The sequence below is a fragment of the Asterias amurensis genome, chromosome 11, assembly GCF_032118995.1.
Source record: "Asterias amurensis chromosome 11, ASM3211899v1".
NCBI lineage: Eukaryota > Metazoa > Echinodermata > Asteroidea > Forcipulatida > Asteriidae > Asterias > Asterias amurensis.
The window spans coordinates 11,412,718-11,431,916 of NC_092658.1; the positions used below are offsets into that span (position 1 = coordinate 11,412,718).

Sequence of the window (19,199 nt, forward strand, 5' to 3'; positions counted from 1 at the left end):
CATACACGTGTATACAGCGCCGCGTGTAGCATGCTATCCCATCATGCACAGAAAGATAGAACCCTTTAAGTTACGCAAAAAATATTTGCGACTATAGTTGCAGAATTATTCACGACGTCGTGAAAAAATTCGCGACCAGTCGTGAATTTTTTCACGACAAGTCGCGAATATTTTTGCGACGTCGTGAATTTTTTCACGACAAGTCGCGAAAATATTCACGACGTCGCAAAAATATTCGCGACTTGTCGTGAAAAAATTCACGACGTCGCAAAAAATTTCGCGACTTGTCGTGAAAAAATTCACGACGTCGCAAAAATATTCGCGACTTGTCGTGAATAAATTCACGACGTCGCAAAAATATTCACGACGTCGCAAAAAAATTCACGACGTCGCAAAAAATATTCACGACTGGCTGTGTCCCTTCAGGGCCACCATACTAACCTTACATTGAAAGACCGGTCAGGCAAAACCGTCCATTGTGTGGAGGCAGAATACAATATCAAACAACTATGCTGCTGCAGACAACTTTTGTCATTTCAACTTTGAAGGATAAACGTGTGTTAATATTCTGCAGAGTTTGCTGAAGCGAGTGCACATAACTTTTTTTGCGGGTGAGTTAATAATATTTCTTTACATAAAATCCAACTCCAGTTTCCATCGAAAATAATTTCCTGTTCAGTATCAACAATGTTGTTGTCACCTTTAGGGTGAGTTCAGATTTTTGGTTCAGCAAATAATGGCGTTATAACGAACTTACACTATGCGAATTGCATACAGATCTCATGTTCTGCGATTCAGTCCTATTTGACCCTGTATATTCTCTGGTTTATATGTTTTGTCCCAAATCGTGTGCATGGATGGAGGGAGTAAATAGCTCATTGTTAGCAAGCAGAGTAGGCGCACCAGTTTATAATCCCCAGGTTGCACAATAAAATGGCTCCTGACAAACCAATACTTTGGAATTACTTTGACCTTCTTTTGCTAGAGTTGTCCTAAAACTTTAGACATGTTCTCACACTCCGCTGCATAACTCAAGCTTCACAATAACGGCTTAGGGAATGGCAGACAGGCAATCAAACTTTCATGCTCAGTTTTCTCGAAACACAATTTTGCACAGAATGCCTTGTTTTGTCATTTCACATCGCACTAGAGCTACACCTTGTTATGTTAACTGGTACCTTTCGAACTTATTCACCACGGTAAGCAGTAAAGCAGTATTTTGCTAAGCAGTATTTTCTGCTTTATGAAACAGGTCGCAGATCATAATTTTAGCCTTTGCTGTAATTTTATTTCAAATCAAACATCCAAAGGTAAACATGAGAGATGTAACGGAGAGTACGGCTGGACTCATTTCTTTGTGCCCCGGTCTTGTTTGTTTTTTCCCCAAGGTCTGTGTATTTGCTCAGTGGATTAAGTGAATTGTTGTTGCCGTGAAATGAGATGAAATGACTACTGCAATTCTTGTGCATGTATACTGGTCCGAAAAGAGCCGTAGTCGTGAGTACAGCAGTCTCGCACAGAGCAGCAGTCTCGCGAGATAGCTGTGAGAGAGCCGTTTCACTATCACCGCGACAAACATTTAGCGACTTGTCCACAAGTCTAGTAACAGTTGGGCTGTTGTATGGAGTGGTGTGTGTGTGGGGGGGGGGGGGGGGGGGCTGGCCTGTTATGAGATGAGTAGCAGGGGTAAAAGGGAGCACCTCCTTTCATATTATGAAGAAGATGAAAATTAAACAGTGTGCATTTTACAAAAACAACCGAACCACAACCCGACAGACATTACTCTGATTGCCATTATTGTTATTTAACTTTTAATTTCTCTCTGTATTGCGTGAACTTTCAGCAGCCCTGGAACCAGTTTATCTGCAAAATGGATGAAAATACACCTTCAGATAAAGAGTCCACCGGAGATCCCGTAATGGCCACTTTCCAAAGTATAAATGAAACACCAGAGGATGAAAAGTGCGGCTGTTCTCTTTTCGGTTACCCAAGATGGCTCCAAAGGTTTGCTTCCATCAAGCTCGTCATTCCCATCATCTCTCTGCAGATCATTTTAATCGCCTTCTTTTCCTCCAACTTCGAAGCGTCACTCACCACAATCGAGACCCGCTACCAGTTGAGCATTGCCGAGCTCGGCCTCATCACGACCATGTTCACCGCGGGCTCTCTGGTCTCGACCGTCGTCGTGACGCATTTCGGGGGCAGGCCAACCAGCAGTCGCCCGGTGTGGATTGCCGTTGGAGGGATCATTTTATCCATCGGGATGTTCATGTTCACCTTGCCTCAGTTTATCTTCTCCCCGTACAAGCCACCGTTATCCACGCTGCTAGGTCCGTCCGCGCTTAACGACTCAGGGTCACCTACCGGTTTGTGCGCCCTTGATGCAGGGCCCACCATGCAGGAGGAGGATGGAGGTATCATTTGTGAAGATGATGATCGGCAAACTCTCTTTGAGAACAATGTTACTTTCATCATCTTCCTTATAGCAGAGCTTCTGGTCGGTATAGGTTATGGGCCGTTGATGCCACTTGCACTGTGTTATATTGATGATAGCGCGAGTACAGGAACAACGGCCTTGGCATCAGGTAGGTCAAGAAAAGTGTGGGAAGCCGGGATATGGGTACAGGGCTCGATTTCACATAGTCCTAACTTAGGACTAAAGTCCTAGGACTCGTTAGGGGTTATTAAACACTCAAGGCTAGTCCTAAGTTAAAGAGGACGAGTAATTCGTCCTTACTCGAGATGAGACTAGTCTTAACTCTTTGTGAAATCCAGCCCAGGGAACTGAACTTGTTTTTATTTATTTTAAAATGCAACCAATCATCATGGACCCCAAACATTAAGGTGAGTGGGTACAAAAATGCAAGAGGTGGATGCGGGCAATAACTATACATGAAACAGCGGCTAAGCCTATAGGGACAGAGCCCAATGCTTAAGCATAAAAAAATGCTGAACATTTGAATGCTAAGCAGAAATTGTCGGGATACCAGCCATAAATATTTGTCAAACGAGAGAGAGAGAGAGGGATAACACACAATATCTTGCTATTTATTCTGTGTTTCTTTTACCCAATGCAGGAATTTTCGACAGCGTTTATGGGATCGGTGGTATCCTTGGTTTCCCAATTGCCGGTGCTATGCTGGGCATCTGGGTAGATTTCAACCGTGTAGATGTCAGTGAGATCACCCTCACCCCAGACGACCACGGCTGGGTAGGTGCCTGGTGGCTGGGGTTCATCATTATGTCAACGGCGTATTTCCTTCTCTCGTTTGTTCTGTTATTGTTCCCAAACCGTCTACCCATGAGCCGTGGGAAGGAGGATGCTGATATCAAGGAGGTCGAGGAGAGTAACAGAGAGAGGGGAACAAAGGACGGGACGAAGGTTGGGACATCAGCTCTTGCGGCTCTCAAAGGTACATGAAGACTGGTGCCCTGTAAAGACAGGCACCGTCCTTGCAAAGTGACCTGGGTTCCGGGTACAGTGGTGGAGCCTGACCCATTTAGGGGTCAGTGTGACATGGAACCTAAAATTACCCAGAAATGGGTCAAAATGCCGCAGAATCTGACGGTTGATAAATAACATTATTATTTTAACAGTTTTCGGGTCAGCCTGACCCCAAATTGGGTAAGGTATCCCGGTATCCGGAATCCGGGTCAATTCTGACCCCGGGTTTTGCTCTAACTGTTCAAAAGGAGTCTTGACAATGAACATATACGCACTGACGTCATCCAGCCGCTATCTTGGAAAAATGATGACGCGAAACGATAGAAACGCACAGATTTGTACGAGCTGCCTGCTGACAGGTTTGGTCAATGAACACCATCATTTTTTAGGCAAGGGCGCCCTACATAAATTACATCATGTGCATAACATAGGGTCTAACGGACATATTGTAGACACCACAACATTTTCTCTCTCTTAATTTTCACAGAGTGGCCTCGTTCAGTATGGCGACTTCTGAAGAACCCAATTTACCGTCTGAGTTGTCTGTCGTACATCACGGAGAACGCCCTCTTCTATTCACTATTCACCTTCTTCCCAAAATACATGCAAGACCAGTTCAGCATCGACGTGTTCACGTCCGGCAATATAACCGGTATTTATTAGTTTTTTATGTTGGTAAATTTGTGTAATGGATGAGAAGTAGGATTTAACCTCTGCATAGTTGAAACAAAACTAAGAGAGGTTTGCGGAAACACCATGGGAACATCTCTTTTGAGTAGTGTTGATTCTGAAATGAACCGGTGGTTGACAACTAAACGTGTCGATCACGCTTTGGTCGCCTTCTCTTCTCCCGAGAACGATCAGTTCATACTCAAAAGAGAGTTTCGCATGGTTTTACCGCAAACCTCTCTGGTTATATTGAAAGGCAGTGGACACTATTGGTAATTACTCAAAATAATTATTAGCATAAAACCTTACTTGGTGATGAGTAATGGGGAGAGGTGGATGGTATAAAACATTGTGAGAAACGATTTCCTCTGAAGTGCCATAGTTTTCGAGAAAGACGTAATTTTCCACGAATTTGATTTCGAGACCTTAGATTTAGAACTTGAGGTCTCGAAATCAACCATTTAACCGCACACAACTTGATGAGACAAGGGTGTTTTTTCTTTCATTATTATCTCGCAAGTTCGATGACCGATTGAGCTCAAATTGTCACAGGTTTATTATTTTATGCATATGTTAAGATACACCAACTGTGAAGGCTAGTCTTTGACAATTACCAATAGTGTCCATTGCCTTTAAACCAACACTACTCAAAAGAGAGTTTCGCATGGTTTTACCGCAAACCTCTCTTGTTATACTGAACTAAAAATAATACTGGCGAACCTGTGTGTGCAACCATTATTATCATATGGAGGAGTGTTGGCTCCGAAAAGAGACGGAGTGGTCAGTGGTGTCGACGTTTCGAACTGTGTACTCTGCTCGTCCGCGGAACTGAGTCAGCACAAATAACTGTCAACAACAATCCATTATTTGGTGGTTTTTTGGAAAACATAACCAGATGATTGAAGAAAGGAATGTCCAAAAATGTGTTTCACATTGTGACCTTTTGAACTCGTTGTTAGTTACAGTTACACTTATCGCTAAGAGAGAGGGTTTGCCTCTTTATTTCTGGCAGCAGGCACTGGCTACGGCCGGATGAGTGCAGCTCCTTGCAAATATTAAGGAGCTACATACTTGTGTCTCACAATTTAAAACTTCGCCATTCCCTAAATATAAAAAAATAGCGCCAAATGAAAACTATTGTTTGACGTTGACTTTATTTGCCATCAGGTTTTGCCATCATCCCAGCCTGGGCGTTGGGTGCACTTATCGGCGGTGTCTTGGTCAAGGTATTCGGCCTCAAGTTACGAGGGTTGGCCGTGCTAGGATGGGTCACTGCTTTGATGTCCACTGGCCTCGTTATCACTATAATGCTTATTGGATGCAACAATCTACCAACGGCAGGCGTGACTGTCGGTTACCAGGGAACTGAGTAGGTTGAACTTTGCCTTAATAATAATAATAATTGTTCGACAGGAACCAATTTCATAAAGCTGTTAAGCAGATACTGCTTGAATTTTTTTTTTGGTAAGCAAACAATGAGTGGAGCACCAGTTGCAATAATGTAAGCCAATGGAAGGGTTCGGCTGGTAACCAGTTTCTGTTAAGCAAGACTTTCCAGTGTTTAGTAAGTTTTTATAGGAGACGACACTGTCATCTGTATTTAGCTGAGACTTCCACATGTGACTTTTACTGCGTCTTTCTGCACAATGTTTTCTATAAATCAGCATTCACCAAACTGTAACTTGTTGATTTGAGATGGCGGCACAATTCTAATATTTGAACTTTCTACTTGCAGATTAGAAAGCGTCAGTTTAGACGCACCGTGTAATTCAGACTGTTTCTGTGATCCTGAAGCCGCTTTCATTCCGCACTGTGGATCGGATGGTATCACCTATTTCTCTCCTTGTCATGCTGGCTGTACGGGTGCAACCGAAAACGGGGTAAGTAAAGAACGTTTTGATAAAATGATTTTCGTTTGAAGCTTTTTGGAAACATAACAATTCTTAGCATCATTTGAACCTTTTGGAAACACGACAATCGCTTAACATTACTATTACGCACTAATACCAAAGATGCATCAAAATTGCACGACGTTTATAAATTGCAGCAGCAGCAAGGAAGCCTGGGGACAAGGGTGCTCGCAAGAAACCAGAAACACCGGGGTAACCCCACATTCTTTTAGGTTAGTGTTCAGGGTTCGATCCCATGCACTACCCATCCTACCCATTGGTTCCAATCCACGCTCTGTGAATCATTTCTCACATTTTTGAAGGTTAGTGTCCGTTCATGTACGCTGCAACCAGAGATATACATGTAGTTGGTACCCATAGCCACCTTGCCAAACGTGGACGGCGTCGACGTTGGTAAAAATACCAGGGCTATTTTCTCAGCAAGTACACACCGTATTAAGTAGCTGAGACTTTCAAATGTGACTTTGATTGTACATGCTTTATAATTTTACATTTTAATCAGCATTACGTTGAACAAAAAGTCTATGATCTACCTTTATTTCGGTACATCCATATAATTCTAAATTTGATTCGTACTAACGCACAGACCTACACAGGGTGTTCTTGTCTGGAGTTACCATTGTCATCAGAGTCATCGACCACGCCCCCATCGCTAACGCTTGGCCACTGTGAGTCCGATTGCTCAAGTTTCGTCATCTTTGTCTTCGTGGCAGCCGTCTGGGTGTTCATTACGGGACTCATCGGCTCTCCTAGAAACATCATCATAATAAGGTACAGGTCACCATCTTGACCAGAGGTCACTGTTAAGGTCATCACCTTGACCAGAGGTCACGGTAGAGTTCTCCTTGAACAGAGGTCATCAAAATAAAAAATGACAGAAGTATTTCCCTGAAAGATGGGCATCCATTTCAAATTTCACAAATCCGGGTGTCTCACCCCACAGTGGGTCATCAGATATTCCATACTATGGTGGTTGATTTTATGCATGGTTGATTAAATATTGTCCCATCGAACAAATCTCGGTTCATCCTCGAAGATGCTTAAAATGTGTCCAACACAAGAAGATGTTCACTAAATCACTCCTTCTCATTGTCACTACACCTTTACTTCGGGACAATTTCACAAAGAGCCAAGATTTATCGTAACTGCAAATCAATCATAGTTGCTTAGTAAAGTGTGATGCCACAATGCAAATCATTATGGTAATACTGACAATTTATCTTACGATGCTTTATTGTTTTGTGATATATTACCTTGTTTTTTATTTATAGTTCCGTCGATCCAGCAGATAAAACTTTTGCTCTCGGTCTGAGCCGTGTCCTCGCCCTGACCCTAGGTAAGTTACTAATGGGCAAGAATGAAATTACACTAAGTAACACTTGAATGTCTTATTTTGGTTGATCAATAATGTATTTGTCATTATGCAAAACAGTACAATGAGTGGTGGTTTAAATACTACTTGGAGACAGCAACTTTTAAATCACTAATGGTAGCTTATTTCAAGCTATTTGTTTGTTGGAATTGATATTATTGTGTATAAACATTGCAATACATTTGCCACCAAAATCTTCATCACTTTTGTTTTTCCAGGGTCACTACCGTTCCCGGTGCTGTTCGGAACCTGCATCGACTCCTCGTGTCTGGTATGGCACACCCTTTGCGGGGAGCGAGGATTCTGTGAAGTGTACGATATCGAAAGATTCCGTCTGATTCTGTTCGGGTTGTCCAGTGTGATTATTGTACTGCAGGCAATAGTGTTCTTTATGTTGTGGCTGGTAGCCCGACGAAGGCAACCTGGACCTAAATACACTGAGGTGACCTACTGAGGGAAACAGGGGAAACTCAAGACACTTGACCATAGATATTTCACATGCTACATGTATTATGTTAACTGCACACCGAGTGTATACAATAAAGTTATCAAGACCAGGGCCAACTTTCATAAAGCCGGTTAGCTGGAAATACTGCTCAGCAAATTTCTTTGCTGAGCAAAACAATTAGTTGGGAACCAGTTACGTTTTATGGATGTTATGGCTTGTAACACGTTTCTGTTAAGCAAGATTTTATTGGCTTATCCAGATTTTATTGTTATTGTTACAAGCTTAAAAATTGGCCTGACAGGCACTTTATTTTGCTGCCATAGTGCGCGCAAACATGTATTTGCGAAATAGTATACTAGAGTCTATGGGTGCGTTCGTTTAGCTTCCCTGGGTCGACCCCGGTGTGTGGCGGTTTTTTTTTCCCAGGACGAGTGTGTGCAGATAATTACCCACGTTAATCCTGGTAATAAAAACCGCCACGCACCGGGGTCGACCCAGGGAAGCTAAACGAACGCACCCTATATTGATCTATGGGGTTGGTGGGGTTCATGCATAATATGTTGAGATACACCAAATGAGAAGACTGGTCTTCGACGAATACCAATAGTGTCCAGTGTCTTTAACGCTCATTCTGAGTGCAAAGGTCAAGTCACACAGGCTGTTTTTTTATTTTTATTTTTTTACATGTTTGAGTAATTGAAACGAAGAACACTTCGGCAACACAATCAGAGACATTATGCTACGTGGAACTTACTATGCCAATGTAAAGAAACTGAAACGTGAATGAATTTTCTTTGAGATTGTCTGGAAATGGTTGCCTGTAAATTGCCCTCTGTGACATGACCTTAATAAACCCGACGGTCAAGATGTCACAAAGAGTAAACGATTAGGAAAGAACTAAAGACTTCAATCATTATAGACTCTACCTGTGGAGTTGACCTCCGTAGCATTTATGCAAACTAAAGTGAATGTCCGCCACAGCAAAGCACGACCTAAAGTTTTGTATACAACAATCGGCCTTTTTAGAGTCGGTTTTGAAGGGGATTTTTTTGTATATTTTGTTAACCGAAAAATCAGGTACTTTTTAATGTTTCTGTATATGACCGTCATATGGTGGTCGATGTACGTTGTATATGAAAGTTAGACAATAGAATTAACCGTTGAAAAATGCTTTCCGACAAAATGGACATATATAAATATAATTACTGTATAACCAAATAAACAAAACAGAAAAAAAGGGTTTTCAATGGCCTGACGTTTCGACCATATAGTAAAGTACTTCTTTATAAAACGCTCTTTAACCGACGGTACGACTTTTTAAAGGCACCGGACACCATTGGTAATTACTCAAAATAAGTATTGCATATTAATCAAACTTGTATCGGGCAATGGAGAGCGCTGTCAAGAGCAAACTATGTGAGAAACATCTCCCCCAGTCTGAAGTAACATAGGATTCTGATAAAGGGTTAATTTTCTATACTCAAATTTAAAAGGCTTCAGGCCTGAAGTATCTGAATAACCTTTAACCATCTGAAAGCATACACATTTGTGCAACAAGTGTGTTTTTCTTGGCACTTTTTTCTTGCAACTTCGATGGCCAACATTGAGCCCAAATTTTCACAGAGTTGTATGCACCACATAGTGACGGTTACCAAAGGTGTCCCGTGCCTTTAAGTCGATAGAGTTTCTTTTATGTATATATTTACTGTTTGGTTCATGTCCAAAGTTAACCACGTCATTTTAAGTATTAAAGCAAGCTAACCTAAATGTTTACAGAAGAATGTGTGAATGTGAGTGTGTGTTTAAACCCCCATCCATTAGCGTACATGTATAGATAGAGCTAATCCTTAAAGGCATAATCCTACTAGTCCAATATAGCAGAACGTTCCCAGGGCACCATTGTCATGCATGGAAATCCAAGCGTCTTTGGATATCAGCATTGTATACATCCCAACCTTCTCCTTTCCCATGAAAGCATGTAGAGAATAGCTTTTTATATAGAACTTTTTCGAGATTCAAAATGAATCTTTGTGTGGAAGGGTGGCGTGGGATAGTTCTTTCTTCTCGTGCAAGCTTCCGTAATAAGACTCTTTGCATCATTCATAAAAAGATGTGGGTGGACCTAATTGAGACGTTCAGTGGTGACTTGATTTGGCATAAGAAATACTTTGGTGCATTGGAATACCCGAGCAATGATATAGTTACCTAGCAGCATACCATATGGTAGGTTTACTTTATGGGGGACTCAGTATCTAAACAATCGAGCCCCAGTGCAACTCCGACCGCCGCACTCAGTATTATATCTAGCTCCAGTGAGCCACCAAGCAGGCAACCCAGCGTCCGATCGACCCACAGTGACACCAGTGTACCCAGTCGCCAAGCTAGCGTCCGATCGAACCACAGTCACACCAAGGTTCCGAGCAGGCAACCCAGCGTCAGATCAAGCAACGGTGCCACGATAATTCCGCGTGCAACATCACTCATCAGTATCGACATGGCCGACAAAGGTAAGCATGTAATCATTGTGGGAAGTTAAGTTTGAAATGGTGCGACAACTTTTCGGTGGAAACAAAACACTATTATGATTTACAATCACCGTAAACCCACCCTAAAGCTCTACATGCACTGCACATAGTGGCACCAAACCCTATCAATCTACCCGATGTCGGTCACTTCGTACCCAAGTCACTCTGTACCCAAGTCACTTCGTACCCATTTTACAAAACGCCATATACTTTTTGTCCGAACACGTTGTTTAAAGTCAAGGTGTCCGTTAATCAGACAAGGACACCCACCAGAATGGAATTGAGAGCCACTTTCTTTTTAAAGACCCCACCATTATACAAAATGGGCGTTCCATCCCTTGGGTATCCATGAACGAATAGTATCTGAAAAGTTTAATCACAAAACTTTTGCAAAAAACTGAAGGGAAAACCCCGAAATGCATGGTATTATAAAACACGATTTTCACTATAGCCGGTAAGGACTTTAATTCTGGAAAAATAGTAACAGGTGTATACAGATTAACGAAGACGGCAAGACGATTTAATTTAAAAAAGATTGAGCATGGGAGCCGGTACTCTTTTTCAAAAGACTTGTTCACGTGACAGGGCCGAAACTAGGGATCACCATCCACTTTTTCAAAAACAGTCCAGATTTCAAGAGAGGGATCACCCCGATCACCCATGGGGCAAGGACGTCTTGGGGTGGGGCCACTGCGTGTATAGAAAATAGTTCCCTTTCTTTGTGGAGTAGGGACCTAGGGATTTGCTCATTTCTTTTCATATATGAGAGGCAGCAGCAATATGGGGTCCGGCGGCAAACACATTGTCTATATTATACGCTCGTCGATTCATTTAGTATTAACAAATAAAATTCACTTAGATACACTATTTGATTACGATTATATATCAGCACGTAACATGTATTATAAGTTGTGGTCAAACATTATAAGTAAACACGATTATTTGTTCTTATTGAAGATGCCCTTCTGGGAGTATCAAAGTCCAGTAACAAAATGCCAAGACAGTCAGATAGGTACACAAAACTCAATAAAGTTTTACTGTCCTTTTAAAATGAACAAACAGTTCATGATTTGTATGCGTATTGCGTATTATAGGCTAATGCGAAACACGCATGTATCTCAATATACAGGCACGTTTAAGCCTGGTTTAATTGCGGCAATGTTTGACAGTGTCAACCAAATGTTTTTGGCAAATAATATGGAAGAAAAATAGTATTCACGGACCACAAGATTTCTTGGAAAGACAAAACATTGTTCTACTATAGAGTTGTTGTACCTGGCAGTATGTATCTACCTGTATACGGTATGTATTTCGCTTAAGATGACAGTATGTATCTCCCAAGCTCATTGTAACTATAAATGTTTACATGTACTTCTGGTAGTGAAACTAAGGATTCCTCGTATAAGTGAACTTAATCACTGTAGTTTACAAGTCTAAGGAAAACCGGTAAACTAGGGTGCTTGCCGAGAACCAGAAACACCGGGGTCTACGATATATACGTCTTCTTGGTTCTATTTTTGGCTTTTAGTTCCGCAAGACTCAGCAATTGTGGTAAAGTATCTTGCTCCAAGGACACGAGTGCCACGATCGGGACTCGGACCTACACTCTGCTGCTGGTGGTCAGAAACACCAGAGGATGGTTCTGGTGCCCTTTTCACTTGGACTCACTATTCTGTCTAACTTTGGTGGTGATGTGTCTCATGTGGGAGAGATGTGGGTTGGGGGCGAGCAACAAACTTAGGGGATTTGTTGGTGTAAGTTGGTGTAAACTGAAAAATTATTGTCCACTAATGGAGCTCACTTAACGTCTCAAACACATGAGTTATTGGTAACTACTACACGCATGCTCCTGCCCTTTTTGTAGGACTTGGTTATGACCTTCAAAAACTGATTTGCATTACAATGTTTTGTTGTTGCCATAGCATTTTACAACAGTCTATATATTATTGCATATTGTCATGTTACTTGTAGTCAATGGGTGTGTTCGTTTAGCTGCCCTGGGTCTATCCCGGTGTGTGGCGGTTTTTTCCCCCAGGACGAACGTGGGTAATTATCTGCACACGTTCGTCCTGGAAAACAAAACCGTCAAACACTGGGGTCGACCCAGGGAAGCTAAACGAACGCAATCAATATTGTGGAGAGAGGAGGGTGTGGATAGTGGGAAATAGACCAAACTCCCCATAGCGTATGCCATTGTGCCCTACCAGGTATTTGTTATACATCACTATACATGTACAATCAGTATCCAGCAGGCACACCCTAATACCAATAAGATGCCCAGCGGGCACATAATGTCTTTGTAAGAAGTGTGTCCACCCGTGTGGGGTTTTGTCCGATTGGTGGTTTCATCAGCCCCAAAGCTTTCTCTATCTATGCACAAACTAAATCCAATACCCTCTCATCTAAGTAAAGGCATAGGCTTCTATCAAAAGTGTTCTCAACAAACTTTCGTTTTTTAATCCGTGGGGTCAAAAACCAGAAGAATGGAAGGAATGTGTTAAAGGCACTGGGCACTGGTAACTACATAATATATAGCATACCAAGTTTCTTGTAAACGAGCAACGGAGAGCTGTTGATAGTATATAAAACATTGTGAGAAACGGTTCCCTATGAAGTAAAGTAGTTTTTTGAGAAAGGGGTAATTTCTCACTCAAATAATAAAAAAAGCCTTTTATTATGCACCTGAAAGCACACAAAGTTATGCAATAATGGTGTTTGTTTTTTCTCGTTATTCTCTTGCAAATTCGATGACAAATTGAGCCCAAATTTTCACAGAATTGTTTTATTTGTGCATAATTATGTTGGGATATACCAAGTGAGAGTACTGGTCTTTGACATTATCACCAAACGTGTCCATGCCTTTAAAGGAACACGACGCTTTGTGGTAATATGATTGTGTATAGTTATTAACTATAGGGGGAACTATAGGGGGTTTGGCAAAGGATAGGTGTTGGTAGGGTGGGGTTTGGATAGGAGGGAGGGTGCGAGAAAGAGAGAAAATGCCCAAAACAAACTTAAATGGTTAAACACTCCAAAGACCATGACGTGAAAGTGGACATGAATGGATTTGAGGCGCCGTACAGTGTAGTGTCCAGTAACGTCATGTGATTTTATGTAGTGCTAGGTATAGGGCACGCGGTGTACCCCTATTGTGTCTCCAGTGTGTGCTTTTGGAATCAGACATTCTTTATAGATAGATGATTCGAGGGGGGGGGGGGGTAAGAGACAAATATTGTACTAAAGTATGAGAACATGGGGGATGATGGTATAATTTTAATGTGTAGAATAAAGGTATAGAATATTGCCCTCATAAGAATTTGTCCTGCAGTTCAGCCAAACTAAACTAGCACGAGAAGGACTGTGGCATGGCTCTCATAAGCATAGGGCTTTTATCAGGAACTCCCCGTACCCCACTTACTGCTGCTGAAGGCTTGGACCACACCCCTTACAAAGCACGGTACTAGCTAGACTATACATGTACATGTATACATATGTGTTTTGGTACCCATGAGCGGTGCCAGGGGCTTAAATTGCTCTATTGATCGTGTAACCTTTGTTGACAAAAGAGTGTGTGTGTTACATTCCAGGGCGTTTCCTGGCAGGCAAGACACCACTTGTCATATTGGGGAAATTTGACATTCTGTTTCATTTTAAATTCAACAGCAACGTTAAAGCGGAACAAGTTTTGAGATTTACCCCTTTCTTCATTGCAACAAATTCGCAGATACGGCCAAATAAAAATGACACATGAAGTAAAAACTAGGCTTCAGATATGCAAAGAATCTGCCTAACATTTTTTAGCTTAGAAAATTAAGCAGGCAACCAGCCAAAACCAGTACTTGTACACTAATTTGACATGACATTTTGTTGATAACAAATAACCATACAATCACCTCGTGTGTTTACAGTACCTGACTTGCCTAGTTTGGCCACATAATAGTGAGAACGGAAAACACCAGACTTCCAAAACACATCATATACTTGAAACAGTAACTAGGAAAAAATAGATGGGGTAGGCCAAGGAAGAGATGGGAAAATAGCATCATCTCGAACAGTCCTTCTAGGCCTATACATGAAAGACCAAAGAGCACAAGATTTGCAGGGGTGAAGAGGGTTCAAACCGTCATCCTGAAAATGGTGCCAGATTGATTGATTGAACCTTATTCGGAAAAGCTAATTTTTGTTGTGCTAAGCTACTTTATGTCAAGTACCCAAGTCACCTCGTACCCAAATTATCCTGCACAAGTCACTTCGTACCCAACAATGATTATTTAACTTATTTACTATAATTAATTACTATACTTAATTTTTGATTGTTTCTTCTTCTCCTTTTCCTCAAATCTTGTTACAGACAGCGACGCTAAGCCGGGTCTGGCGATCGAGACCGACGGGGCAAAACTTGCAGACATAGAGACCTCGGTTGAATCTGACATCTACGATATGGGACCTCAATTAAAGGTTTGAAAAATCATAACCGAGTTGGTGGAAGCAGAGAGCATATAGCAATACAAAACTCCATGCAGAAGTTACAGTACAGGCAGTGACAAACGAGATAGTTTTGAAGTTGATAGTTACTGAGTTTATTCGGTGTACATTTTACAGGTTTGGTGAAAGTTATGTTCATATAGAACTAAAAACGACAGTCACATGGTTCCGGGAAAATTGCTTCCTCACTCCTTGCCTCAAGTGCATCGTCGTGCTATATGTACATGGAAAATAGAACAATAATTATGTATTTACAAGCGCCTGGCCGAGCGAAGGGTAACAAGTCTGGCTGAGACGAGATGTGACCATATAGCTCTATGGATGTGACCTATGTTTACATTCAAACCGCCCTCTGTTGAAAAAACACTGTACACGTCATGTTTCGCCGGGCAAAAAGACACGTAGTCATGGTAAGCTTGCATACACTTTCTAGCTGGCTGCCGAAACACAAAGGTTTTTTGCCAGGCGGTATGTGCACGAATCATGTTATGGTTTTCGTGTGACGTCAGAGGTCACATCGTCTATAAAAAAAAATTTACAAACACAACCTTTGTGTATAGTTATATCTTCCTGACTAAAATATTTTTTTTTACACAAGTACAACAAAAGTTATCCAGAGAAACCGTTTCGAAATACTTGTTGAGAAAATTAATATAATGCGAGTACTTCACAAATCATCTTCCGTTTCTTGCTATTTTCGAATGCTGCAATCGATGTAAACGTACACAAAGTCCCCCGTGTGCTACTGTTACTCGGGGAAGCAAGGCCCCCCTCCCCCCACCCCCTCCGAGATTGCGTGGAGGTTTCGTGTGATAGCGCCCTCTATAGAATCAACATCCTATGGGAGAAACACACGGCGGGCGGGGAGGGGGGCGTGCCATACGGGGACAAAATCCTAGTGGCATAAACAACTAATGGTAGCGGTGGTTAATTTGAGCAAAGACGCAAATTGGGGGTGGTGGGGGGGGGGGGGGGGGTATCCCACCTTGTCCCCAAGTTATACGCAAACGCTCGTTATAGTCCCAAGCGCCAACAAGCATAATCATGCACTACAAGTGGGTCTGTATTTTGAGAAATTAGACGGCACTTTGAGCATCACAATTACCACTTATTGTCACTCTTGAATTTATTCTAAGTTAACACCTGTTTTGTTTCCATTGTATAGCTGGAATATGACGATGTTTTCGCTGCACCAGATGACTACAACATATTCACGTCCATCACTGACATCAACAGAAAGATCTTCAATAAGACACAGGTTAGAAGACCTCTTAACACTGCAGAGGAGGTTAACAGGCATCTGAAAGCACACCAATGTATGCGACATGGGTGTTTTTCTTCATTATTTTCCTGCAGCTTCGATGACCAATTTAGCTCAAATATTCACAGATATTTCATGCATATATTGGGATACACAAAGTGAGAATTCTGGTCTTTTACAGTTAACAAAAGTGTCCACTGCCTGTAACTTAAAACAAAACAAAAACAAACTCAACACTGAGATGGTTAACAGCTCACAAATGTTTGCGACAAGGGTATTTTACCTTCTTTTACAACTGTATTTGATGCATACATGTATATTGGGATGGATTCACCAAGTAAGAATTAAGTTCCTTGACTAATACCAAACGTGTACAGTGCCTTTGACGAAAACGTTTTTAATAACGGTGAATTTAGAGTGGAGGGGCAACTGTTATGGCATTAGAGGCAGATTTGGTTTGCTGTTTAAATTCTTTATTTTTGTTTAACTTTCTTTTTTTTACTCGACCTCCTCAGGTTGTAGTCTACAGCCTCTTCAGTATCATCCTAGGAGTCATCCTATCTTTCATCTGGGCAATAATCTTCGGTCTACTCAATGTGATCTCCATCTACGTCTTGCAACCCGCCTCTAAGGTGTTCTTCATCCTCCTACGCGTTGCAGGAATGATCTTCAAGGCGCTGATCGGCTCCTTCTGCGACCCGTTCTACCGCTCACTCGCTCTCATTTTCTCACGTATCAACGTGGCTGCCCTGACCGCCACGGAGGCAAGGCCCGTTGGCATGAGAATCCACAATTCAAATCTTCAAATTGTCTAAGGCCTTGACAGTTGTCACAAGAGGCAAACTTTGCAGGCAACTAGGAGGCAACCAGCTGCAGTGCCTTAGGTACGAAATGCCGAAGTCACCTCGTAACTTGCACAAGGTATTACACGAAGTATCCTGACATCCACTATGCAGGGCCACTTCGGCAGCACACGAGTAACCTGTCAAACAATGTCGTGTGATCCCAATACAAAATTGTGATATACATATATATTCAAAGATGAATGCCTTTTCTTTTATATTGCATGGAATCGGTTGCCTGTGACACGGCCCTAACTCCAAAGTCCGTTTTCAGTGAATTTTGAAACTCGCTTTGGTATTTTTTGGGGGAACAAAAAAATTTTAAGAATGTTTTTTTTTTTTACATTAAAACCTACAAGTGTTATTTGTATACGGGTTATTAATTAAACGTAATTTAACTTATATTCAACGTGTACCTTGAGCCGACTGATTTCTTTGCTCATGAAATAGTAAGCGAGGCTTGACGCTAGGTGGCAGCACACATGAGAAACAATCTCCACAATGTTTGAACATGCGGGTCTGACGTCACACTTAGAGGCAAGGGGACCAGTCTAAACCAATTTTGAACCAATTTTATCTACCCATTTTTAAATATTACCAATGTACATGTATACCCCACATAAAAACTTTATTAAAAATAAATAAATAATACCCCCTTTATACTTAACAAATAGCCTCCACCGCAGTCAACTAATTTTTCTTCAATAATCCGAAACTATACTAAGTGTTAACATTGTTTAAATCGTAAACTTTGTCAAGCAGAATAGTTGTGAGTTTCGTATCTAGGGCATGGACGTATGGTATACACAATATGCAGATGGCACGCCAAAACGCCATTTTTGGTCTAGTTTTCATTGTAAAAAAGCAGTACAAAACGTGTGCCTGTGTAGGCCCACATTTTCAGTCGTAATTTTCTACTGAAATCACCCTCGTGGAATGTGTGCTTCTTGTAATAACTGAGACTTTGTTGATTGTTAAAGGTTTATTGGATAGGCATTACGGATTGAAATCGGGTTGCTACAAATTGCATATAATTTTATATACCAGCACGCACTTTTTATGTCTTAACATTTTTAACAACTATTTATTATAACTAACCCCCTTGTTGTATCTCTCAATTATTATGAACTGAATATTATGAACTGAATAATATCAACCAATGTTGAAGCAATGGCATCGTTAAAAAAAAATTAAACTATTGCAAAAAGTATGTATAGTATTCTGATTGTACATTATTTGTACTAACTATTTCTCGTAATGAAAACAAGGATGCCTCATAAGTGAACTTAACCACTCTAGATCACAATCCTGATGAACATGTAAACAAGGGTGCTTGCAAATTATTAATGTGAATCAGAAAAACATGGGTTTACCCCCTACTCTTTCATGGTAAGTGATATGCGTTATGGGTACGTGCACTACCAACGCTAGTATACGGGACCTACAGCTTAATGTCCCACCCGAAGGACAAGTCATAATTATGGTAATGCACATTGCTCACGGGACACAAGCCGGGACTCGAACCAGCGCTCTGATCAGAAGCAGAGTGCGGTGCTTAACCACTCGGTCACATTAACATGCCACAAAATTCAAGAACAAAATATTATTTATGTTATGGTTGTTTACAAATTTAAGAATCTAATGGAAAGTAAGAATTCGTTTCATGAAGTGATAATTTGTACATTACGCTGCAGCTCCACTAGACTTGATTCAAGTCCCGTTCTCGTGCGAGAGGTCCGTAAACATATCAGCCGTCAAAATGTAGCTGACGTGGTTCCAATGCGGCACATGTTGGGGTGTTTTCTGATGTTCTGGGGCGATGGGACTGAAAATAAAAGGACTCTCAAGGGATTTGGACTTGAGTCAAGTCTAGGTGTACCGCTGTGGTGTTTTCTTTGTGTGACATGAATCTCAAGAATTCCTCAGAGGATTTCATTTGGGGGGAGGGGGATACTTCTATACATGTACAGATGAAAACAGTATGTTAAAGTATGGGAACATTTGGCGAGGGGGGATACCCTCTTCCCAAATCGGGCTGGTATTATCAGCGTTTTGTCAATGCTTTCGTGGCTTGGACAGATTCGTCGACCCGCAATCCAAAGGGACTTTAAGGGGAGACCACTCGGGGCGGGCACGCATGGTCTCCCCCTCCAAACGCTTTGGATAGCGGCTTTATGAAACTGTACGAGACCACGAAGGCATTGCAGCAAAACGCTAGCATCGTTTATTGCTCCACTTTATG

The 19,199-nt window shown here is 41.6% G+C and overlaps 2 protein-coding genes across 3 annotated transcripts; both read left to right on the forward strand.

Annotated features, from left to right (window-relative positions):
- Positions 1-484: 484 nt before the first annotated feature.
- Positions 485-8,211, forward strand: LOC139944283 (solute carrier organic anion transporter family member 2A1-like). 2 transcript variants are annotated; one of them, XM_071941269.1, is made up of 9 exons: positions 485-611; positions 1,847-2,585; positions 3,078-3,413; positions 3,933-4,097; positions 5,282-5,483; positions 5,850-5,994; positions 6,611-6,795; positions 7,296-7,360; positions 7,615-8,211. In XM_071941269.1, exons 2-9 carry the CDS (start codon positions 1,871-1,873, stop codon positions 7,848-7,850), a joined length of 2,049 nt encoding a protein of 682 aa, XP_071797370.1. In that variant the 5' UTR covers positions 485-611; positions 1,847-1,870; the 3' UTR covers positions 7,851-8,211. The 2 variants fall into 2 exon arrangements, with proteins under 2 accessions (XP_071797370.1, XP_071797369.1); XM_071941268.1 differs by having other exon boundaries at positions 491-611; positions 1,844-2,585.
- Positions 8,212-9,914: 1,703 nt separating this feature from the next.
- LOC139943807 (caveolin-1-like) lies at positions 9,915-18,167 on the forward strand. Its single transcript, XM_071940627.1, has 4 exons — positions 9,915-10,351; positions 14,721-14,827; positions 16,020-16,112; positions 16,631-18,167. Exons 1-4 carry the CDS (start codon positions 10,081-10,083, stop codon positions 16,928-16,930), a joined length of 771 nt encoding a protein of 256 aa, XP_071796728.1. The 5' UTR covers positions 9,915-10,080; the 3' UTR covers positions 16,931-18,167.
- Positions 18,168-19,199: the final 1,032 nt, after the last annotated feature.